Source organism: Jaculus jaculus, chromosome 12, assembly GCF_020740685.1.
Source record: "Jaculus jaculus isolate mJacJac1 chromosome 12, mJacJac1.mat.Y.cur, whole genome shotgun sequence".
NCBI lineage: Eukaryota > Metazoa > Chordata > Mammalia > Rodentia > Dipodidae > Jaculus > Jaculus jaculus.
In genome coordinates this window covers 41,743,875-41,767,211 of record NC_059113.1, presented here as the reverse complement: position 1 = coordinate 41,767,211, position 23,337 = coordinate 41,743,875, and the positions used below count along the sequence as shown (strand labels likewise).

General features: G+C 42.3%; 1 protein-coding gene across 1 annotated transcript in view; it reads left to right on the top strand.

The window, feature by feature from the left end:
* The first annotated feature begins 6,747 nt into the window (after window positions 1-6,747).
* Window positions 6,748-23,337, top strand: part of LOC101617826 (testis development related protein) — a 47,894-nt gene continuing 31,304 nt past the window's right edge. The window contains exon 1 of the mRNA XM_045131571.1: window positions 6,748-6,857. Within this exon, the coding sequence (XP_044987506.1) occupies window positions 6,759-6,857 (99 nt within the window). The 5' untranslated portion in view covers window positions 6,748-6,758. The remainder of the gene's footprint in view (window positions 6,858-23,337) is intronic.

Sequence of the window (23,337 nt, the reverse complement as noted above, 5' to 3'; positions counted from 1 at the left end):
CCAACAGGAAAAAGGTAGACAGAGAGAATACCAATTAAAAGATAGATAACAGCTATATAAACAAATGAAGGGATAATAGAAAAGATAGATGATAGACAAATGAAAGGAGGAGGATAGGCAGACAGAGAGGTGACTTGGGATTTCGTACAGACACTGGCTCACATTATCACAAGACTGAGATGTCCCCCAACAGATCATCTGCAGGTGGAGAACCAAGGGCACAGGTGCCATGTCTCAGTCAGAGTTTGAAAGCCCCATACCTGGAAACTTTGTCCAAGGTCAAAGCCCTGAGAGCCTACAGGGCTACTGGTGCAAGTTCCAGAATCTAAAGGCTAAAGAACCTGGGGCTCTGGTTTTCAAGGGCAATCCCAGCTCCAACATTCTGAGGCAGCATAGCCCCACTGGAGAACAGATCTCCAGTCCACTGACTCAAAGCCAGGCTCTTCCCACAATGTCTGCACAAACACACTTTGGGGCGATGCTTTCCAGCTATCTGGACTCCCTCACTGCATCAAGTTGATATCTAAAAGTAACCATCACAAGACTACACTGCACTGAGCAGACATTTCCAGAATTCCATGGAGAAGCCAATGGCTTACAAAGCTACTAGCTGTAGGCCAAAAAGAACCAGAACTAATTACACTGGACAGAATGAATTACAAGAGGAAAGGTCATGTTTTTCGTTTGCGACATTGGTAGTTCTTCAATGTTCACTCTTCTGTTAAGCTGTTAAACTCTTGAAAACTGAAACAAACATTAATCTTTTTCTCCCTTTGTGTCCCCTCTAGAACTGGAAGAGTTCGGGAGCCTTCTTATGTCAGTGTAGTTGTTTGCATAAGTTCCATTATCAAGGCATCAACTGGAATGATGTGTGGGAATGTGCACAGACTTATTAGATCCCGCAGCTTTTGGAACTCAGTGGACCTTATAGAGTTAATGCTTACTACACTGGTATCTGAATTATGGAGTCTCAGCTTGAAAGTAAGTAAGTCACTTCCTGGAGTGTCCAGAAACCTTAAAAGACCTTGGGACCTGGAGAAGAGGTCATTCAAATCTGTAGCTACGTGAGGCAAAGAGTAGTACTGAATTCCTGACTGATTTTCTTAGCTCCAGGCAGTGTTTTAAAAGTCAAGCCTGAGATTTCCTTATAAAGTTTCCCATAAAGCACATTTATAGCAACTTTCTGATAAATTACTATTTTGCTTTTGGTTCTCCAATATTTATAGGTCTGAATCTTCAAGAAGATGGAATCAAGATGTAGGGCCTTTGGTCACAGGCATGGAGCCTCACAACAGGCTAGTATTCTGTCTAGGAAGGCCTGCCCTTTCCCTGGGAGGACACAGCAAGATGACAGCAGGCTTTCTGCGATGGTAAATCAGGTCCTCATAGACACTGAATCTTTCAGCCTCCAGAACTGTGAGAAAATAGGTTTATGTTCTTCATAAGCCACCCAGCTTATGGTATTTTGTTCTAGTAGCCTGAATAGATCAAAGCATTGCATTTATGTAAATAATCAGGTCAAATCTAATGAGATCAACCGAGAATGACCTGAGAGCCTACAGGGTCATTGGGACAAAACCCCAAAGTCTAAAAGCTTGGATTATCTTTGATCAATACGTGGGGGACAATAGGAAAAGGTTCTGTTTCAGTGGAAAACTGTAGGACTATAGTTCCACCACGTGGATTTTCAGTTCTCCCACATCAATTGCAGCTCTATGCACCAAAGACTCATTTTCCCCCATCCCTCCCTCCTAATTTATGTAATTGCAAACAAAAATTGCCATTTTCTGAGAGGCCTAAACAGAAGTGAGCAGCTGGATATAAACTTCAGGGTGATCAGAACAACAAACTGTCACTGGGCCACCCTAGTGTCTGCCTTGGGGACCATGCAAACGCAACCCTGAGATACATGGGACAACTTGCCATTCTGGCCTGTGGACTCAGCCATTGCTTGCCAACCATTACTTGGGCTTCTTCTTTTAGCTTCCTGAAAATTTCCCTTCATTAAATGCCTGACCACTGGCACCACCCAGAAAATATCCCTAACATCAAGCTCAAGGAGGGCTTCATAGACAAAAAGGGATGATGGGAAAGGTTCAGAGATGGTAAGCCAGCCTCTCTGAGCTCCTTGCTCTACCTGGCCAGACCTCAGGCTTCACTCTAGCCAGGCAGAATCCAAGTTTATTAAGAATCACATTTAGGGCTGGAGAGATGGCTTAGTGGTTAAGGTGTTTGCCTGCAAAGCCAAAGGATCCTGGTTCTATTCTCCAGGACCAGTGTAAGCTAGATGCACAAGGGGCCGCATGCATCTGGAGTTCATTTACAGTGGCTAAAGGCCCTGGCACACCCATTCGCTCTCTCTCTCTCCCCTCTCCTCTTTCTCTCTCTCAAATAAATAAATAATTAAAATTTTAAAAAAGGAATTGCATTTAAAGAGATGTGGGGAGAGGGTAGTTTGGTCGAGCCTATGTTGAACATATGTAGGAACCTGGGTTCTCTGACTCTATCCAGAAGCCTCACTCTGGAGATCTGATGTACTGCCTCACCCTCCACCCTCAGGTGATGTCTGCTCACCTGCTCTGCACTCATCAAGAATCCTGTTAGGTTGGTTTAGCCAGAATCCCCCTCACTACTGATGTCTCCTCTTAGTGATCTAATGCATGCACATACATGCCAAGCTTGCACTATTCTCTGGCTCGAAATCCCCACTTGTCCAAGCTGTGTTCCATTAAGCCCACCCTCTCTCCTCTATGAGATCTCCTGGCATAATAGGCCTTGTAACCTATGGAGACTTTCCTGAATAAAACATGCTCACTGTTTTAACAAGTATCATGAATAATTTTAACACCTTTAAAATGATTATAATTTTTAAAAAGGGAATAAATATCACCTTTGTCAGTGAATATTTGAGAATGATTCATACAAGATAGCAGACACAGAAGTGCTTTAAAAATAGAGTTTGCTGGGGAAGGACAAGTGTAGTTACTATTCTTCTTGGTATTTTATTATAATCATATAATTTCCTGGGGAGGAAACGGGAAATAATGAAAAGGCCTTGGTTTTTGGTCAGTCTGGAGACAAGAAGGGAGGCTGAGTGCAGGAGGAGGAAGCCACTGACCCTGGCTTTCTGGGTGGGGATCCCTCTTGGGGGCATGGGGAGCACTACAACTCTGCTTTCAGAATGTGAGGAGTGAGTGCCCCTCTAGTGAGAAATAAAACAATGTCTGTCTCACAGAACTTGTTCAAAGAGTAGACTTTAGGTGCTTTATACCTTGTGGTCAACACTATTTATCAGGAGCTCTACAGGTAACAGAGGAATCATGTTTAGGTTACTTGTTAAAAAACAAAACAAAACAAAACAAGCTGGGCGTGGTGGTGCACATCTTTAATCCCAGCACTTGGGAGGCAGGGGTAGGAGGATCACCACGAGTTCGAGGTCCAGGTCCTTGGAAAAACAAAAAAAGGCAAAGAAAAAGAAAAAGAAAAAAAGAGGCTCAGAGAGGGGAGAGCTTTCATTATGTCTCCTTGCTGACATGTCTCGTATGCATCACCTGTATGTGAACTGGAGTTCTCTGAAGAAGCTGCCTCTGTGTTAAAGATCACACAGATTGCTTGACCTTGGCTCACTAGAACATCGTGACTGTGGAGAGAAGGAATGCAGCATGTCAAGAACCACCATTATCTTGGGTTATTTTGGGCTCTTTAATAACCATTTACCTTAACTTTAGTATCTGGCCTAACATTCTTGTAACTATCATGTAAACTTCTCAGATGTATCATTAAGCTAGCAGACGTGTAGCTTCCTTGAACCCTAAAACTAAGAATGTTAACCCCTAAGGCCCTTAGAACATTTCCCCCCTTGGCTAAAGCTCCCCTATCTGATGTTCCCACTGATGCAGTTGAAACGTTTCGATTTATGGCTTCTTTTATTTTATGACTATAAAAGTTTATGTCACTTCTTTCACAGTAGGTGGGACGTGTCATCAATTTGACTCAGAACAAATTCTCCCTCCCGTACAAAAAATGGTTGCAGCAACACAGTAATATCTCATTTGGGTGAGCCTGATGAATTTGAATTCACAGTGAGATGACACCCTTGATCCTTACTGAGAGTTTCTACAACAGTGAATTTTCAGGAGCCAAATTAACCAATAGGGACAGTTCAGCCTAAAATTAGCAGCTTCCTCTAGCTGAAGGTTCAGGAAGTGATTCTTTAGCCAAGATTTTTCTGGATCCAGGAGTTAATTTGTATATATAAGGATTGTGTGGGTGTGTGGGTATTTTTTTATGATGGTGGATTGGATAAAAGATGCCTCTTAAAATTTTGAAAAGAGGGCTGGAGAGATGGCTTAGTGGTTGCCGGCGAAGCCTAAGGACTTATGTTTGAGTCTCCAGTTCCCACATAAGCCAGATGCACAAAGGTGAAGCAAGCACAAGATCACACATGCCCACTAGGTGGCACAAACATCTGTAGTTCAATTGCAGTGGCTGAAGCCCTGGCACACCAATTCTCTCTCTTTCCCTCTCCCTCCCGCCCCCTCTGTCTCTTGCTCTCACTCTATAAAAAAAAATTTTTTTTAAGGGCTGGAGAGAAGGCTTAGCAGTTGAGACACTTGCCTGCAAAGCCTAAGGATCCAGATTCTATTCTCTAGGTCCCATGTAAGCCAGATGCACAAGGTGGTGTATGCAGCTGGAGTTCATTTGCAGTGGCTAGAGGCTCTGGTGTGCCCGTTCTCTCCCTCCCTCCCTCCCTCTCTCTCTCTCTCTCTCTCAAATAAATAGAAATAAATATTTAAAATTAATTAACTAATTTTTAATTTTGAAAAGAGGGTTGGGGAGATGGCCTAGCAGTTAAAGATGCTTGCTTGCAAAGTCTGCTGGCCCAGGTTTGATTCTCCAGTACTCATGTAAAGCCAAATGCACAAATTGATGCATGCATTTGATAGTGGTTTGTAGTGGCAAGAGGTCCTGGAGCCCATATTCTTTCAGCGCACAAATAAATAAAAAATATTTTATTAAGTTGACAACAGCAGGGATTAACTGTATTAAACTAAAAGATGAGGGAAACAATGGCCCATGTCAAGTTCATTGAACCTGGGAGTAGTCCTTCACAAAGCAGTCTTCCCTGCTTCCCTCTCTCGTCCAGCTCCTCCCTCCTAACCTGCAGTACTCTTTGGTTCCAGAGTATAGCTTGTGGGGTCGAAAGTCTGGCCTTTTGAATTGTCTGAAATTTTCAGTTCAATTTACTGTGATGATCCTGATTCTGGGCCCAGGGGTCCTCATGGCCCTATAGGAAGCCCTGTGCTGCTTATGTGAACAGGTTATTTGGACCGTGGCATTGTGTCCTCCTGTGCTTACTGTGTGTTTGAGAGCACACTGCAGCTGCTCATTCTTTGTGTGCTGCAGTCTCCAAATTGTCCTAACCAAGGCAGGCCTGCTGGCTTGAAAAGATGTGTGTTCTTAAGCACTTAAAGAACGTGAAGAAAGAATTCCTTAGGTTAGCGAACATACTTATTCCTTATTCCTTGGAATCATGGGGCTGTGGATCCTTTTGTAAATGATATGGAAATATAAGAATAGCAAGTAAAAAGTTTCTCTACAGAAGGTAAATTTGCTGTGCAGAGGGTTCTGCACACTAAAACTTTGACAGAACCTAATAAACTGCCTTCCAAAAATTTGTGTCAGGTCCACAGCTGCCCATGAAGTGTGAAGGTTTGCTGTGGGCTTTTGCACCTTGCACACAGGACCCCTCAATGTCTACCGTGCCAATAGGTGGGACATGAATCCTTTTGTCTTTGGAATGTGTTGGGCTTCTGACTGGTGATTCCTGCAGACTCTTAGCCACCTTAAAAATACCCTACAGCAACTTAGAATCACCCTCAGGTTAAGTTAGTCAAGTTCTAGAAGGCAGCAATGGCGCCGTGAAAAACTGCCTACACCAAGCCTACAAAAAATCCGCAGGACGCCAAAGGTGAGGACCCAGGTCTGAATGTTACTGAACCCTTCCCTGGACACTGACAGCCTCTTTCTCCTCCTTTGTTTAGCTGTTATCTGTCTCTCCATCAATCCAAGTCCAGTACAGGCCTCAACAGCAGCAAGTGACCACTGACCGCCAAGGCCCTGTTCCATATCCCGGGGAGCTCTCCCCTTCTCTGCACGGATGGGTACCCACCTCCCCGAACCCTGCATACACCCCTCAGGGACGACGCTGACCCATCTAGGCCTGACCTCTGTCCCTGTGGTTAGCGGTCACCGTGGACCCCTCCCCCTAGACGCAGCCGGACCGGACATGCGCACTGAGCGCGCCGTCCCAGTGTTGCCATGGTGACCCGAGGCGGACCACGCCCACCAGGCTGAGTGAGCTGAGAGCTTCGGGTTGAGGGGAACTGGCATGAAAAGTTGTATGGTTTCGGGGGTCCCAGGATAAAGCAGTCTGTGGGTCCGCGTCTGGGCGGGAAGAGGGGCGGTCTGAGCTGAGGTGTAGCCGAGACGCGATCGGGGGAGGGTCTGGGGCGCGAGGAGGGCGGGGACCCTAGAGGGCCTGGGGGCGGGCCTGGGGGGGTGAGGGAAGAGGGGAGTGGGGGAATGGAGAAGATTCTGGGGGGGCGATGGGAGGATCTGGGGGCGTGTCTAGGGCGGGGCGGGGGCGGGGAGTCCCCTGCCAGGCGGACCGCCCACCGCCCTCCCCGTGGTCTCCCGGGGAGTCCAAGCCGAGCGCCTGCAGTCCGGGAGCGGCGCGGCGCGGCCGTACGGCGGAGATGTGGAAGCTGAGCCGCAACCGGGTGCTTCTGGAGGAGCCTCCGGAGGACGAGGACGGGCTGCGGGGGGCGCCGGCGGCGGCGGCAGCTCCGGCCGCGGTGAGGGCGGGCGCGGGTGCGGGCGGGGAGGCGGGCGCAGGTGCGCGGAGCGGCGCGGCCCGCAGGGTCCCCTGGGTCGCGCCGCGCGGGGTCGGGGAGGACCTGGAGTCGCAGGCCCGCGCCTCTGCGCTTCGCGGGTCACCCGGGGCTTGCGCGCTCGGCCTTGCACGCTCTCCTGGCCAGGTGCTTCCATTCCCGGTGCCTGCGAGTCACCCCCGAGAAGTCCTGAATCATGATGCCGGGATGGCCGTTCTCCCAGACTCGAAAGCCTTTGGTGATCATACCAGAGGTTCAGTGCGTTAAATGTTTGTTTGCACAGCACGTATTTCCTTTTCTTAAACCTTTGATTTTTCTGGAGGAATCAGGCCGAGTTCTTTATACAGAGAATTGAAAGGCTCTGGCCTGACAAGTGTGCGGATATGTATGGAATGTCTAGAATTTTTTAATTAAAAAGGATCCCAGGTGGATCCTGTATGCATACTTAACCTTACCTCCACTCCTTTTTTTTCCACTGCAGAATTCCCTTTAATGTGCAAGGATATTTAGGTCACAAACTCTGTACACCTCCCCAACATAAAATTTCTTTTTGCTGTGAATTTTTTAGAAGCTCTTGTGAAAGCATTGATGATCTGTATCTTTCTTTTGAGTACTTGGAAATAGTTGCTGAAATTGTTTCTTCCGCAGTTAGACCAAAGAACGTCTCTGAGGAACTGAAGTTGTTGCATCTTAAGACATTTCTGGTAGTTTAATGCTATCCCCACCTCAGAAGTTATAGTTGATTACTTTTAGCAGCTAAGTACAGTCACTGTCTGAACTTGTATTTGAGAAATTACCTTTTGATGTTATTAATGCTTACGTACCATTCTTTAGATCAAAATTTTGTGGTTCTCCAAACAGCAATTTTTAAATGTAACAATGTTCATTTATATGTGCTCTTCAGACTTAAAATTGGCTTGTTTTAGCCAGTAATATGTACCTATCTAAGATTCCTTCTTAGCATTTCATGGTTCAAGCAAGTGCCTTTAACCACTGAACTTTTCATGGTTCAATAGCACTTTTAAAAATATATTTTTATTTTTATTTGTTTGAGAGAGGGAGGAAGAGAAAGAGGCAGATAGATAGAGAAAGAATGACCATGCCAGGGCCTTCAGCCACTGCAAACTCCAGAGGCATGTGCCACCTTGTGCATCTGGCTTACATGGGTCCTGAGGAATCAAATCTGGGTCCTTTAGCTTTATAGGCAAGTGCCTTAACTGCTAAGCCATCTCTCCAGTCCTCAACAGCACTTTTATTTGGGGTATTTTGGTTCTGAGTAATAGCTTATTGGGTAGACTACAACTGTTTACCTGTAAGGACATCTTGATTGTTTTGGTCAGCATATGTTTAGTTTTGTGAGAAATGCAAACTGTTCCTCAGTGGCTGTAGCACTAACATTCCCATGGCAGCAAATGCAGAGCTCCTGTTCCTTTTCCTCATCTGCCTTTGGTTCTGGATTTTGGTATCTCACAGTGATTTTACTCTGTCCCCTAAGCCAGTACGTGAAGTTCTGTCACCTGCACGTTTTCTTTATGAAATGTCTTTTAAGGTGCTTGCCATATTTTTTTAATCTGGTTGGTTGGTGTCTTAAGGCTTCTTTGTATACTTTGGATAGTAATGCCTTGCCACATGTGACTCCAAGTATTTTCTCACAGTCTGTGACTTATCTTCTGAGTTCTCTCCTTAGTGTCTTTTATGGAGCAGGGGGGGTTAGTTTCAACAAAGTCCATTTTATCAGTTATTTCTTTCATGGATCATGCTTTTGGTGTTGTATATTAAAAGCCATTGCCATAGCCAGGAACCATATCATCTCAGTTTCCCTATGTTAACTTCTAAAAGTGAGCTTTGACTGTGGGTTTATTTTTAACTTTATTAAGGACATGTATAGTTTAATGTGTTTAAAAAATTCTGTATGGTGCCACACGCCTCTAATCCCAGCACTCCAGAGGCAGAGTTAGGACAATTGCATTGAGTTGGAGGCCACCCTGAGACTACATGGTGAATTACAGGTCAGCCTGAGCTAGAGAGACCCTACCTTGAAAAACTTTAAAAAAAAAAATTTGTAGAAAAATGGGGAGTTGGGCATAATGGTCCAGCATGCAAAGAGTGAGGCAGGGTCTCAAGTTTGTGATCAACCTGGGTTACACCTCAAGATTCTATTAAGTGAGAGGAGGGAGAAAGATTGAGAGAGAATGTTAATTGTGATAAGGTCAAAACTCTGTTACTTCATTCTCCAAGAACATTGATCTTTATCTCAAAGCTAACTACTCTTAGCTGTTTAATTAAAATGTGAAATTCATGTAAAAGACACAGTTCTCACTTCAAAGAGAAATAAGAGTTTATTCTAGAGCCAAGTATGAATGACCATGGTCAGGGAACACAGATTGAGGTTACCCCAAATTCTATGAGTGTGTTAATGGTTTCATGAACAAAAGAAACTCATGAACTAAGGCACTTTTCCAATACATTGGCTGAAGCGTCAGTAGGCAGTTACATCAATGAGGGGAAATCTCCAGAGGCTCCAGATGTTACCTGGTGACATTCTTGACTTTTGGCTTGGTTGAACCTGGGGTTCTGCTTGCACATTCCAAAAAGGTCATACCTGATCAACTGATAGTCACCCGGATGTTAGGTCAGACACAGAAGTGGACAGTAAATAGCTGTTGAAGGGCTAAAGGTAGCCCAGGGTAATTTGGCTCTGACCCTGCTGCATTCCATCTCTACAAGAGATCCATCAGTCCATTCAGCCTTATCTGAGGCAGATGCAACACTTTCCCTGAACTTCAGTGCACAGGTTTAACATAAAACTGCTGACTACAAGATTTTCTCTTAGGCCTGGAGAGATGCCTGTAAAGCCTAACTACCCAGTTTCGATTCCCCAATACCCATATAAAGCCAGATGCACAAAGGGGCACATGTATCTGGAATTTGTTTGCAGTGGCAGGAGGCCCTAACATACCCATTCATATCCTCTCTCTCTCTCTCTCTCTTTTTCTCTCTCCTTGCAAATAAAATATTTTGAAAAAGCCGGGCATGGTGGCACATGCCTTTAATACCAGCACTCGGGAGGCAGAGGCAGGAGGATGGCTATGAGTTTGAGGCCACCCTGAGACTACATAGTGAATTCCAGGTCAGCCTGAGCTGGAGTGAGACCCTGCCTTGAAAAAAAAATGTTTTGAAGGCTGGAAAGAAGACTTGGCTGCTAAAGTGTTTACCTGCGAAGCCTAAGTACCCAGGTTTGTTTCCCCAGGACCAGATGCACAAGGTGGTGCATAAGTCTGGAGTTTGTTTGCAGTGGCTGGAGGCCCTGGCACACCCATTCTCTCCCTCTCTCTGTTCATCTGCCTCTTTCTTTCTCAAATTCATAAATAAAGTTAATAAAAATAATTAAGGTGATGATATATTTTAAAATATTTTGAACAATTTTATCTTAACATTGGAGTAAGTAGGAATTAATATGTGAGTGGGATTGGTTCTGTTAAATTTGCTGTCTTTTTTTTTCTTTTTTTTTTTTTTGTTTTTTTGAGGTAGGGTCTCACTCTGGCTCAGGCTGACCTGGAATTCACTATGTAGTCTCAGGGTGGCCTTGAACTCTCGGCGATCCTCCTACCTCTGCCTCCCAAGTGCTGGGATTAAAGGTGTGCGCCACCACGCCCGGTTAAATTTGCTGTCATTTTTTGAAATAAGTTCTCAACTTTGTTTCATCTGTAGACTTTTGGCCCTCTCCACAACCTCCAGAGAGAGTCAGCCAGTTCAGAATTCATCGTACCAGTTGAGTGCAGCATTTTGATTCTAGAAAGTGTTGTTTACATTTATACTGTCCTAACCACTACCTTAAAACTCACATCAAGCAACTATGAGCTGTTTATTGTTATTTTTAGAAAAAGTAGCTTAATGTTGGGCTATAAATTCCTACTTGGATTAAGGAACATTTACTGGTACTTAAGTAGTTTTAAAATTGTAAGAATATATTTCCCTGCATTTCTCTTAGGTTATTAGCCTTTTTTAGTTTAAAATAAATATTTTATATTAAAAATAATATAGCCAGCCTGGAGAGCTGGTTTAGCAGTGAAGGCGTTTGCCTGCAAAGCCAAAGGATCCCAGTTTAGTTCCCCAGGACCCACATATGCCAGATGCACAAGGGGGCACATGTGTCTGAAGTTTGTTTGCAGTGGCTAGAACCCCTGATGTGCCCATTCTCTGTCGGTTGGTCTATCTGTCTGTCTGTCTTTCTCTCTCTCTCTCTCTCTGCCTCTTTCTCTCAAGTAAATAAGTAAACAAATAAAATTTAAATGATTTCATATGTATGCATCCTTCCACTACATCCATAGGTAAAACTATCATTTAAAATAATAATAATAATAATATAGCCAGGGATGATGGTGCATACCTTTAATCCCAGCATTTGGAAGGCAGAGGTAGGCGAATCACTGAGTACAAGGCCAGCTGGAGACCACATAGTGAAGTCAGCCTGGGCTAGGGCAAGATCCTACCTCAAAGAAATGAAAAAGAGGGGGAGCGGCTGCAAGGATGGATTAGCAATTAAGGCACCTGCCTGCAAAGCCAAAGGACCCAGGTTCAGTCCCCCAGAATTAACATGAGCCCAATGCACTAGGTGGCGCATGTGTCTGGAGTTCATTTGCAGTGGCTGGAGGTCCTGGCACACCCGTTCTCTCTATTTCTCTCTGCCTCATTCTGTCAAATAAATAAAATTTTAAAAAATGAAAAAAGGCTGGGTGTAGTGGTGCATGCCTTTAATCCCAGCTGTCAGGAAGCTGAGTGAATTCCAGGTCAGCCTGGGTACAGTGAAACCCTACCTTGAAAAAAAGAACGAAAAAATTAAGTTATATAAATAAATATAACATGTAACAATAGTACGCATATGAGGAATATACTATAAAACACAGTAAGGCTTACAAGGACCATTTATTGCCATCATTCCATACAAGTCTTACTGAGTCTACTGTTTACTTTAAAAAATTAGAGTTGCTGGTTAAAAAAACTAGTGCTGGAGAGATTTCTTAGCAATTAAGGCATTTGCCTACAAAGCCCAATGACCCATATTCTACTCTCCAGATCCCACTGTTAGCCAGACACACAAAGGTAAGGCAAGTGCAAAGTCACAAAAGCCTGTTAGGTGGCGCAAGCATCTGGAGTTCATTGCAGTGGCTGAGGCCCTGAGGCCCCAATTCTCTCTCTCTCCTCTCTCATGTTCTAAAAATATTTTTTAATTGAAAAAAATTAAACCAAAAAAAAATCATTTTCCAGCACTCGGGAGGCAGAGGTAGGAGGATCACCATGAGTTCGAGGCCACCCTGAGACTGCATAGTTAATTCCAGGTCAGCCTGAGCCAGAATGAGACCTTATCTTAAAAAAAAAAAAAAATTAAAAGCCAGGCCTGGTGGCACACACCTTTAATTCTAGCACTAGGGAGGTGATGGTAGGAGGATCACTGTGAGTTCCAGGCCAGCTTGGGCTAGAGTGAGACCCTACCTAAGAAAAAAACATTGGATGCTGGTGTCTGTGGTACAATATTTCTGAATGTTAAATATTAGGTCATAACGTCTTCCCTTAGTCCCAAGGGTTACTTTGTTAATTTTTTTGTATATCCCTAGAAAGTTTATGTGTATATATAATATATTTAAGTGCCTTTAACCACTGAGCAGCCCCATATATAAATATATTTAGAAAAGTAATTTGCTTTCTCACTGTAGACATTTTTATGTGCTTTGGATTATTCTCTTAATAACAAGTCTTATGGAATACCCCATTCTAGCATTGCCAACTAAAAAAAAATTCAAGATTGAATGGTACTAAATGTTACTAGATAGTGATATAAAAATTTAATCTAATTGGGTCTTTTCTCAAGGTTATTGAGAAATTTTTTTAAACTCTTCTAAAGTTTTATGAAAATACAGAGAAGGAAATGCGGCAGTGCCAACATTGTCACAATTTAGACAGGTTCCTCCCTGCCTGTGAGCATTGGCCTTTTTTTGTTGTTACTGTTTAACTTGCTGATTGTGAACTTTACTGTATGGACATATTGTTCATATTCCCGTCGGATTATATTCTCATGTTCCTTCTCCCCTGCCCTCAGTCTACTGAGGGCCCTCCTCAGTGGAGTTGTTGGTATTCATTGTGGGATCATGACTACACAGTCACTCTGTGGGGAGGGACATTGCCTTGAGATACTCCTTTCCATTGTGTCTCTTCCATGTCTTCCATCCTCTCTTTGGCAGTGTTGCCTGACCCTTGGAGAACATGTTGAGCTCTTTAGTGTTGAGCTCTCAGCCGCCTTGGTTTTTATGCTTTATTGAGTTTTGAGTCTCCTTGGTATCTACTGGCATCTCCTTAGAGAAAGTTCTCAGGCTAGCAGTGAGAACAGCACTCATATTTAATCTGGCTCTTGTTCCATGATGTCTCCTGGGACATGGCAGATGTGATAGAGTTGGCTCATCTCCTGTAGGAAGTTGACTTTCTTTTCTTGTCTGTCATACTGATGGATCTTGGGTCCCCTGGTATTCACCACCATCTCTAAAAAACAGGTTTTCTAACCAAGACTGAGAGCAATAGGGATCAAAGAAGATAAGAATAGTCACTTAAAAACCTTTTGAACCCTTGGTGTGGTGGTGCACACCTTTAATGCCAGCACTTAGCAGGCAGAGGTGAGTGGATCATTGTGAGTTGAGGCCAGCCTGAGACTACATAGTGAATTCCAGGCCAGCCTGAGCTAAAGTGAGATGCTACCTCAAAAAAAAAATTTTTTTTGACAGACATACCCTCTCAACTTAGTCAAAAAATAGTAGGAGCTTCCCTTTAGAGTCTATAGCCTTCCTATCCATTGACTTGGTCCTTGGTACTAAGTATGGATTCCGCCCCACTTACTGGGCCTGCTATCCAGTCATAAAGCAGTTGATTGCCCCCATAACCTGTGTGCCACTGTTGTGTAGGTGTGTACCTCTTGCCCAGCTGGTCAATTTTATACTTTGCAGGATCCTCTGCTTGCTCACACTGTTGATAACCATTATCCCTCAGCAACACACATAGCACTTTGCAGCACCGTGAGCTGGCTTCCTTCTCTGCTTCATAATATCACCATGTCCTATGACCACATCTTGGGGTGTCTTCAGCATTAGGGTCTTACCATTCAGATCTGGTGGGTAACCAAGTGCTTTGGCAATGGCCTGCATTGCTTTGGGGATCTCATGGGTCTCCAAAACTCAACAGCTCACTGTGGGAGATCTTTTTTAAAATAATAAGGAATAATAAGGAATCAAACAAGCCAATCAAAAAATGGGCTATGGAGCTAAATAGAGCATTCTCAAAGGAAAAAATATGAATGGCATATAAGCATCTAAAAAAATGTTCTATGTCACTGGTCATCAGAGAAATGCATTGAGTCAAGTCGAAGTCAAGTTCTGGTGCAAGCTGACAGGCTAATGCTAAAGGCAGCTGAGTTTTTCCATCTTTCTTTCTCTGCCTCCTTCTGTTTCTTTTTTTTTTTTTTTTTATTCTTCTCTTTCTCTGTTTTTTTTCTTGTTTTGTTTTTTGGTTTTTTTTTTGTTTTTTTTTTTTTTGTCTGTTCTCTGTTTTTCCCTGTTTCTATGCTTCCATGCTTCTTTGGTTCTCTACTTCTCTGCTGCCACAGCTCTTAGCCTCGGTCTTTTATTTTCTTTTTTTGTTGTTTTTGTTTGTTTGTTTGTTTTTGTTTTTTGAGGTAGGGTCTTACTCTAGCTCAGGCTGACCTGGAATTCACTCTGTAGTCTCAGGGTGGCCTCGAACTCTCGGCAATCCTCCTACCTCTGCCTCCGGAGTGCTGGGATTAAAGGCGTGCGCCACCACGCCCGGCTCGGTCTTTTATTTTCTAATCACGTCATGCAAGAACAAACTTCAAGAAAGGTACAATTTCACAGAATTCATAGAAACATTTTGTTATTCCTTTTCATCAAACAATCCCATAATTATTCACCTCAAGTAAGTCATCAGGCCCCTATAATGATTAACTGTTTTCACATTTTCCCCATGTATGTGCAGTCAAGCACTTGTGATTTCCTGAGCTTCTACTTTCAATTACAATTATTATTAAAGGTGAACGGCAAAACAAAAAAAAATGCCAAAATTCATACTTCTTTGTCGTTATTAGAATTTTTTTTTAATTAAGTAGAAATTTGTATGGACACATCATATGTTAGTGCCATCATTTCCCTTCTCTGTGCCCCCATTCCATTAAGGGTCCTCCTCAGTGGGATTGCTGGTAATCTCCTAGGTTTGCAAGTTATGAGATGTAAGAGCATCAGTGAGTCATTGTAAGGAGAGGGGAGTAATGCCTCTGGACATGCCCTTCCACTCTGTGTCCAGTGTCCTCTTTGGTTTCTTTTTTTTTTTTTTTAAGTGTCTTGAAGTTTTCCTAGTAGAAGTCTTTCATATATTTGGAAAGATTTATTCCTAGGCATTTAATATTTTTGGTAACTCGTGAGTAGGATGTTTTCCTTAACTTCTTTCTGTGTCTTAATTTTATATCCTGCAACTTTGCTGAAATTATTTATTAAGAGGATTTTTTTTTTTTGTAGACTATTTTAGGTCTTTTTTTTTTTTCTTTTCTGTTTTTCGAGGTAGGGTCTCACTCTAGACCAAGCTGACCTGGAATTCATGATGTAGTCTCAGACTGGCCTTGAATTCACAGCGATCCTCTTACCTCTGCCTCCCAAGTGCTGGAATTAAAGGCGTGCACCACCACGCCCAACTTCTTTTAGGTCTTTTAAGTATAAAATCATGTCATTTGCAAATAAGGATAGTTTTATTTCTTTCCTATTTTTTAAATATTTTTACTTACTTGAGAGAGAGAGAGAGAGAGAGAGAGAGAGAGACTGTGTGTGTGTGTGTGTGTGTGTGTGTGTGTGTGCCTTTAGCCACTGAGCCAATCTCTCCAACCCCTTCCTTCCTATTTTTACTCCTTTTATGTCTTTTGTCTTATTGCTTTTGCTAGGAATTAAAACAGAATATTGAAAGAAGTGACAAGAGTAGACATCATTGTCTCATCCCTATTTTTTAAAGAAATCCTCTCAGGTTTTTGTTTGTTTGCTTTTGGGTTTTCAAGGTAGGGTCTTCCTATAGCCCCGGCTGACCTGGAACTCACGATGGTCTTCTTACTTGCCTCCCAAGTGCTGGGATTAAAGGTGTGTGTCACCATGCCTGACTGGTCTCTTTTTTTTTTTTTTTTTTTGCCATTTAATATAATATTGGCTGTGGGTTTGTCATACATGGCCTTTATTACTTTGAGGTATGTGCTATATATTCTAACTTTTTCCAGGACTTTTATCATAAAGGCATGTTGGATTTTATCAAATGCTTTTTCTGCACCAATTGAAATGATCATTTGATTTCTATATTTTTGGTGTATTAAATTTATTGCTTTACATATGTTGAACCAACCTTGCATGCCTGGAATAAATTCCACTTGGCCATGATGAATAATCTTTTTAATGTGCTCTTGAATTTGGCTTACAAGAATATTGTTGAGAATTTTCTCATATATGTTCATCAGGGAAACTGATTTATAGTTTTCTTTTTTGGTTGCATCTTTATCTAGTTTAGAGATCAAAAACATGTATTTCCTCCCCTTTCTATGTAGTGGACACCTTGAGAAAAGTTGCCATTTAGATCACCCTTGAAAAGTTTGTAGACTTCTTTAATGAATCCATCTGGTTAGGGATTTCTACATGGAGAGTTTTTTTCTTTTTTAACTAACCTTTTTTATTGAAAGCTCTTTTAAGTATAGACAGTAAGCCGTGATATTTCCCTCTCACCACCTCTATTTTCCCTTCCATTGAATCCCTTCTTCTTAACCATTAGTCTCTCTTCTATTCAGATGTCATCATTTCTCCCCTCCTATTATGAAGGTCTCGGTGCAGGTAGTATCAGGCACTATAAGATCATGAATAGCCAGGCCATTTTATGTCTGGAAGATTGCATTGCAAGCAATCCTACCCTTCCTTTGGCTCTTTTATTCTTTCTGCCCCCACTTCCACAGTGGACCCTGAGCCTTGGAGGGTATAATAGAGATTTCTCATTTAGTGCTGAACACACTTCTTCTCAGCACTATGGTGAATTTTGAGTCATCCCAGTGGTCACCACCATCTGAAAAGAGAAGCCTTTCTAACCAAAAGTGAGAGTAGCATTAATACATGGGCATAAATATCAGTGATTAGAGAACAGCTGGGTGGGCATACTATGTGCATTTAGCCTAACAACAGTAGTCATGACTCCCTTAGGGCAATATGATCTCCCTAGTCATAGGCCTTCTTTTCTCTCTTTTTTCTTTTCTTTTCTTTCTTTTTTTTTTTTTTTTGAGAACTCTTATTATCGTGTATTTATTTTATCTTATATATAACAGGTTATACTCTTTTTTTTTCCTTCGCCCTTGCTCCCATTACCCTGGGGGCCCTACTCAGTGGGATTATGGTATTCATTGTGGAGTCATGAAGTCCTCAGTCAGACCTGTGGGATAGCAGGGGTACTGTGCCTCAGGATATTTCTACCCACTCTAACTCTTACAGTATTTCCACCCACTGTTCTGCCGTGGTCCCAAAGCCATAGCAGGCCTGTTAGCAATCTGACTTAGTGTTGAATTCTCTATAGCCTCTGGATTTCTGCCTAGATGGAGTTTTTTTGTTGGGTTGGGTTTGGTTTGGGGGTTTTTGTTTTTGTTTTGTTTTGTTTTTTTGAGGTAGGGCCTCACTGTAGTTCAGACTGACCTAGAACTCACTCTGTAGTCTCAGGGTGGCCTCAAACTCACAGCAATCCTCCTACCTCTGCCTCCTGAGTGCTGAGATTATAGGTATGTGCCACCATACCCAGCTTTGTATGTCAACTTTTGAAAACTGTTAATTCATTTTATTAGCTCATTTGTTGTTTGGGAGTGGGGGAGTTAGGTAAATTTTTTTTTCTTTTTTTATTGACAACTTCCATAATTATAGACAATAAACGATGGTAATTCCATATCCCCCCCACCCATTTTCCCTTTGAAACTCCTTCCCCCTCTCAGTCAGTCTCTGTTTTTACGTCATCGTCTTTTCCTCCTATTACGATGGTCTTGTGTAGGTAGTATCAAGCACTGAGAGGTCATAGATATCTGGGCCATTTTTTGTCTAGAGGAGCACATTGTAAGGAGTCCCACCATTCCTCTGGCTCTTAAATTCTTTCCTCCACCTCTTCCATAATGGACCCTGAGCCTTGGGAAGGTATGATAGAGATGTTTCAGTGCTGAGCACTCCTCTGTCACTTCTGAGCACTATGGTACCTTCTGAGTCATCCCAAGGTCACTGTCATCTGAAAAGAGAAGCTTCTCTAACCAAAAGTGAGAGTAGCTTTAATATATGGGTATGAACATTAAGAAACATGCTTACTGGGCAGTTTGGTGAACATAGTATATACATTTAGCCAGATATCAGCAAACATTACACCCCTTGGGCTCATGACTTCCCTGGTGGTAGGTTTTCAGTGTCAGGTTTGTATTCCCTCCCGTGGAGTGGGCTTCCAGTTCAATTAGAGAGAAGTTGATTTCCCCCGTAACAGATAACTTTTGCACCTGTTGGCTCATTTTTCCTGGCTGGCCAAATTTAAGACTTGTAGTGTTCACTGTTGTTTATCTCCATTGGTGTTTTTTCTCTCTCCCATTGAACTGCAGGCAACATAGCTTTTTCCAGCTTTCTGTCGGCTGGTCTACATGGAAGAGGTTTTCAGCTCAGCTCCAGCAGGACTTCTCAGTGACCTTTCAGCCCAAGTATGTGGAGTCTTTAGCAATAGGGCCTTACCATCTATTGCTGGCCTCGGCAGTGGCTTGTAATGTTTTGGGGTCATCAGGGACCTCCCAGGCCAACTGCTCACTGGAAAGTATCCCATCCGTGACACTGAAAATTTTCTAGTAACAATCTATGGCTTCGGGTGTGCCAATGTCCAAAAAAGTAGGTTTTCATATGACTTTTCATACCATCTTAGATTTTGATTAGCCTTACCCCCCACCTTTTCTTTACCCAGTCTCTTCCCCTGACCTCACTTAGGCCTTTCCACCTCCAGTAATCTATTCTTCTACGCACATATATACAATACCATCATCTTAAGTACACCCCTCCTCCTTTCCTTTCTATTTCCTTTATATCCCCTTTCTGGCTTGCAGGCTTCTGCTACTAAGTTTTATTCCAACTCATGTAGAAGTCCAGTCATTTGTAGCCAGGATCCACATATGAGAGAGAACATGCAATGTTTGGCTTTCTGGGCCTGGGAACCTCACTAAGTATAATCCTTTCCAGATACATCTATTTCCCTGCAAATTTCATAATTTCATTTTTCTTTACTGCTGAATAGAACTCTATTGTATAAATGTACCACATCCTCATTATCTACTCATGAGTTGAGGGACATCTAGGCTGGTTCCATTTCCTAACTATTGTGAATAGAGTGGAAATAAACATGGTTGAGCAAATATCTCTAAGGTAATGAGATGAATCCTTAGGATATATGCATAAGAGGAGTATAGCTGGTTCATGTGGTAGATCTGTTTTAAGCTGTCTTAGGAACCTCCACACTGATTTCCACAATGGCTGGACCAAATTGCATTCCCACCAACAGTGTAAAAGGGTTCCTCTTTTTCTACATCCTTGCCAGCATTTATTGTCATTTGTCTTTTTGATGTTAGCCATTCTGACAGGAGTGAGATAGAATCTCAAAGTAGTTTTAATTTGCATTTCCCTGGTGGCTAAGGATGTAGAACATTTTTTCAGATGTTTATAGGCCATCTGTATTTCTTCTTTTGAGAACTCACTATTTAGTTCCATAACCCATTTTTTTAATTGGTTTTTTTATTTCTTATTATTCAGTTTTTTGAGTTCTATGTATATTTTGGATATTAATACTCTCTGTCAAATGTATAGCTTTGGTAGTTTTGTTTTGGGTTCTTTATCTTTTCTGGATTATTAATTCTTTGTCAAATGCATAACTAGTAAAGATTTTTCTCCCATTCTGAGGTTGTCTCTTTTTATTTATGTATATATTTTTTGTTAGAACAACTCAGTAAAATAAAATTCTGGTTTATTGTTGGACATTGTTTCACACATACATCACACAGGCCAGGAAAATAAACAGCAACTTCATATACAAAAAAAAAGGAAAAAAGAAACCTTTTATCTTTGGCGTTTTTAACCATTTCATACAAACCAACTGCTTATAGTACAGCTAGCAACATACACAAAAAAAGTTACTGGAATGCTTGGAATAAGATTGTTGTTATTGTTGTTTTTGTTTACAAGGTTTTTTTTCTCCTTTGAGATTATAATGAACACGGTCACACCATAAGTCAGAAGTAGGACAGAGAATGTTCTGAAGGCTGGTCTGGTCATCCATTATCATTAAAAATGGCTGACCCCTAATAACATGTACAAAAATATAAAATGTAAGCCAGACGTGGTGGCGCACGCCTTTAATCCCAGCACTGGGGAGGCAGAGGTAGGAGGGTCGCCATGAGTTAGAGTCCACCCTGAGACTACATAGTGAATTCCAGGTCAGCCTGAGCCACAGTGAGACCCTACCTCAAAAAAACAAACAAAATAACATATCTTAAATATATATATGTATACACATATATGTGTATATGTATATATATATATATATATATATACATATACACATATATACATATATATATACATATATATATATCGTAAATAACAAATACAAACAAATTTCCCTTTTAAAGTACTTTTAAGAAAAAAAAGCAGAGCCTCGGAAGTTTTGGTTTTCTCTTCCCCTGTTACAAATTCTCATTGTGGCTGGGCGTGGTGGCGCACGCCTTTAATCCCAGCACTCGGGAGGCAGAGGTAGGAGGATCGCCTTGAGTTCAAGGCCACCCTGAGACTACAGAGTTAATTCCAGGTCAGCCTGGACCAGAGTGAGACCCTACCTTGAAAAACCAAAAAAAAAAAAAAAAAAAATTCTCATTGTGATTTTTGTGGGGTGATGAGGAGCATGTGTCATCTGCAGGTGGTGTTGCCCATGGTTGGCAGGCGGGCCTACCCTTCTACCTGAAGGTGACCACATTTAGCTTCTGAGATGGGAAGTGGAGGGTGAATAGGACATGGTGACCTTTTTCACTTCCTTTGTTAGTTTTATTCCTGGATGGTTTTTGTTTGTATATCTTGTGAATGGAATTGTTTTCCTGATTTCTTCCTCAGCATTATTGGTATATAGAAAAGTACTGGTTTCTTTGTAACTACTTATATCTCTTTCTGGATCTTCTATATCCCCAAATACTGTGGACCAAAGTGAAATAATGCTTTTTGTTTTTTAAATGTATGTGTGTGTATGCACGCTTCACTAGTACCCAAGTAAAGCCAGATGCACAAAGTGGTATAAGCATATGGAGTTCGTTTGCAGTGGTTGAAGCCTGGCACACCCATTCTGTCTCTATTTGCCTCTTCCCCTTTCTCTCTACCTCTCTCTCCCCTTCCTTCTTTCTCAAAATAAGTAAATAAATACATGCATAAAATTTTTACGATTTATTTGAGAGAGAGAGAGAGAATGAGTATGCCAGGGCCTCTAGCTGCAAATGAACTGCAAACAAACTCCATATGCATGCACCACCTTGTGCATTTTGCTTACATGAGTACTGGGGAATCAAACCTGAGTCCTTAGGCTTTGCAGGCAAGTGCCCCAACCTCTAAGCCATCTCTCCAGCCCTAAAATTACACACACACACACACACACACATACATATACACAGTGGTGGATACATCTGAAGTTCATTTCTAGTGGCTGCAGGCCTGGTGCGCCCATTCTCTCTTTCTCTCCTCTGTCTCTCTGTCTGCTTGTGAATAAATAATAAATAATTTTGTTTTTTTTTTTTTGGTTTTCGAGGTAGGGTCTCACTCTAGCCCAGGTTGACCTGAAATTCATTATGGAGTCTCAGGGTGGCCTTGAACTCACGGCGCTCCTCCTACCTCTGCCTCCTCAGTGCTGGGATTAAAGGTGTGTGCCACCACGCCCAGCCAATAAAAATATTAAAAAAAAAAAACTTAAGCCAGGCGTGGTGGCATACACCTTCAATCACAGCACTGGAGAGGCAGAGGTAGGAAGATCACTGTAAGTTCAAGGCCACCCTGCAATTACATAATGAATTCCAGGTCAGCCTGGGCTAGAGTTTTACCCTAACTCATGGGGGGAGAAAACTTTTCACAGGATGAGAATATGGCTGAGCAGTTAAAGGTATTTGCTTCCAAAGCCTGCCATTCTGGCACTCATATAAGCCAGACACAAAATGGTACACGTGTCTAGAGTTTCTGTGCAGTGGGAAGAGGCCGTGGTGTTCCCATTCTTTCTTTCTCTCTCTCTCTCTCTCTCTCTCTCTCTCTCTCTCTCTCTCTTCACAAATCAATTTAAAAATTTTTCTTTTTTGGTTTTTCGAGGTAGGATTTTGCTCTAGCTCAGGCTGACCTGGAATTCACTATGTACTCCCAAGGTGGCCTTGAACTCATGGCAGTCCTCCTTACCTCTGCCTCCCAAGTGCTGGGATTAAAGGTGTGCACCACCACACCCAGCTAATAAAAATATTTTTAAAAGGCTGGAAAGATGGCTTAGTACTTAAGATTCTTGCATTCTTGCCTGTGAAGCCTACGAGCCCAAGTTCAATTCCCTAGTACCCACATAAGCCAGATGCAGATAGTGGCACATGCTTCTAGAGTTTGTTTGCAGTGGCTAGAGGCCCTGGTGTGCCCATTCATTCCCACCCCCCCTCCCCCCCCAAATAAATTATATAAAAAATAAGTAAAGAACTGACAGTCCTATCCACAATGTTAGTCCCTCAGCCAGCATCTGGGAACATGGATTTGTGGATGCTTTGACCCTTTCCTAACTGGATTGTGCTGACAGTACACTTTGTACTGGCATCTACTTTCCTGCTAGGGGTCTACACTATTGGTACATATAAGGCAAAGGGCACCTATTGACTAACTGCCAATAAAAACTGTGGACATGGGGGAAAATGGGTAAAGAACTTGAAGAGATTTATTGAAAGAAGGTGTGCATATGTCCTATAAGTACAAGGCAAGATAATGAGCATCAGTCACTCATTGGGAAGATGCAAACAAAAGCCATATTTAACTAGGTAGTGGTGGCACTTGCCCAGGAGATGAAAGTAGAAAGATTGTGAGTTTGAAGCCTGGCTGGGTTGCATAGTAAGACCTGCCTCTCCACTCCCAAATAAACCCACATACCCCACCACCACCACCACCAAAACCAAATGAAGCCATATGAGATGTTACTTTGTTGTTGCCGTGGCTACTATCAGGAAAAAAAAATGTATGAGCAGTATAGGAGAAGATGCAGAAAAATAGAAATACTTGTGTACTTTTGGTGGGAATGACGAGCTGCAGTCAAGTGTACAAAAAGGAAAGTT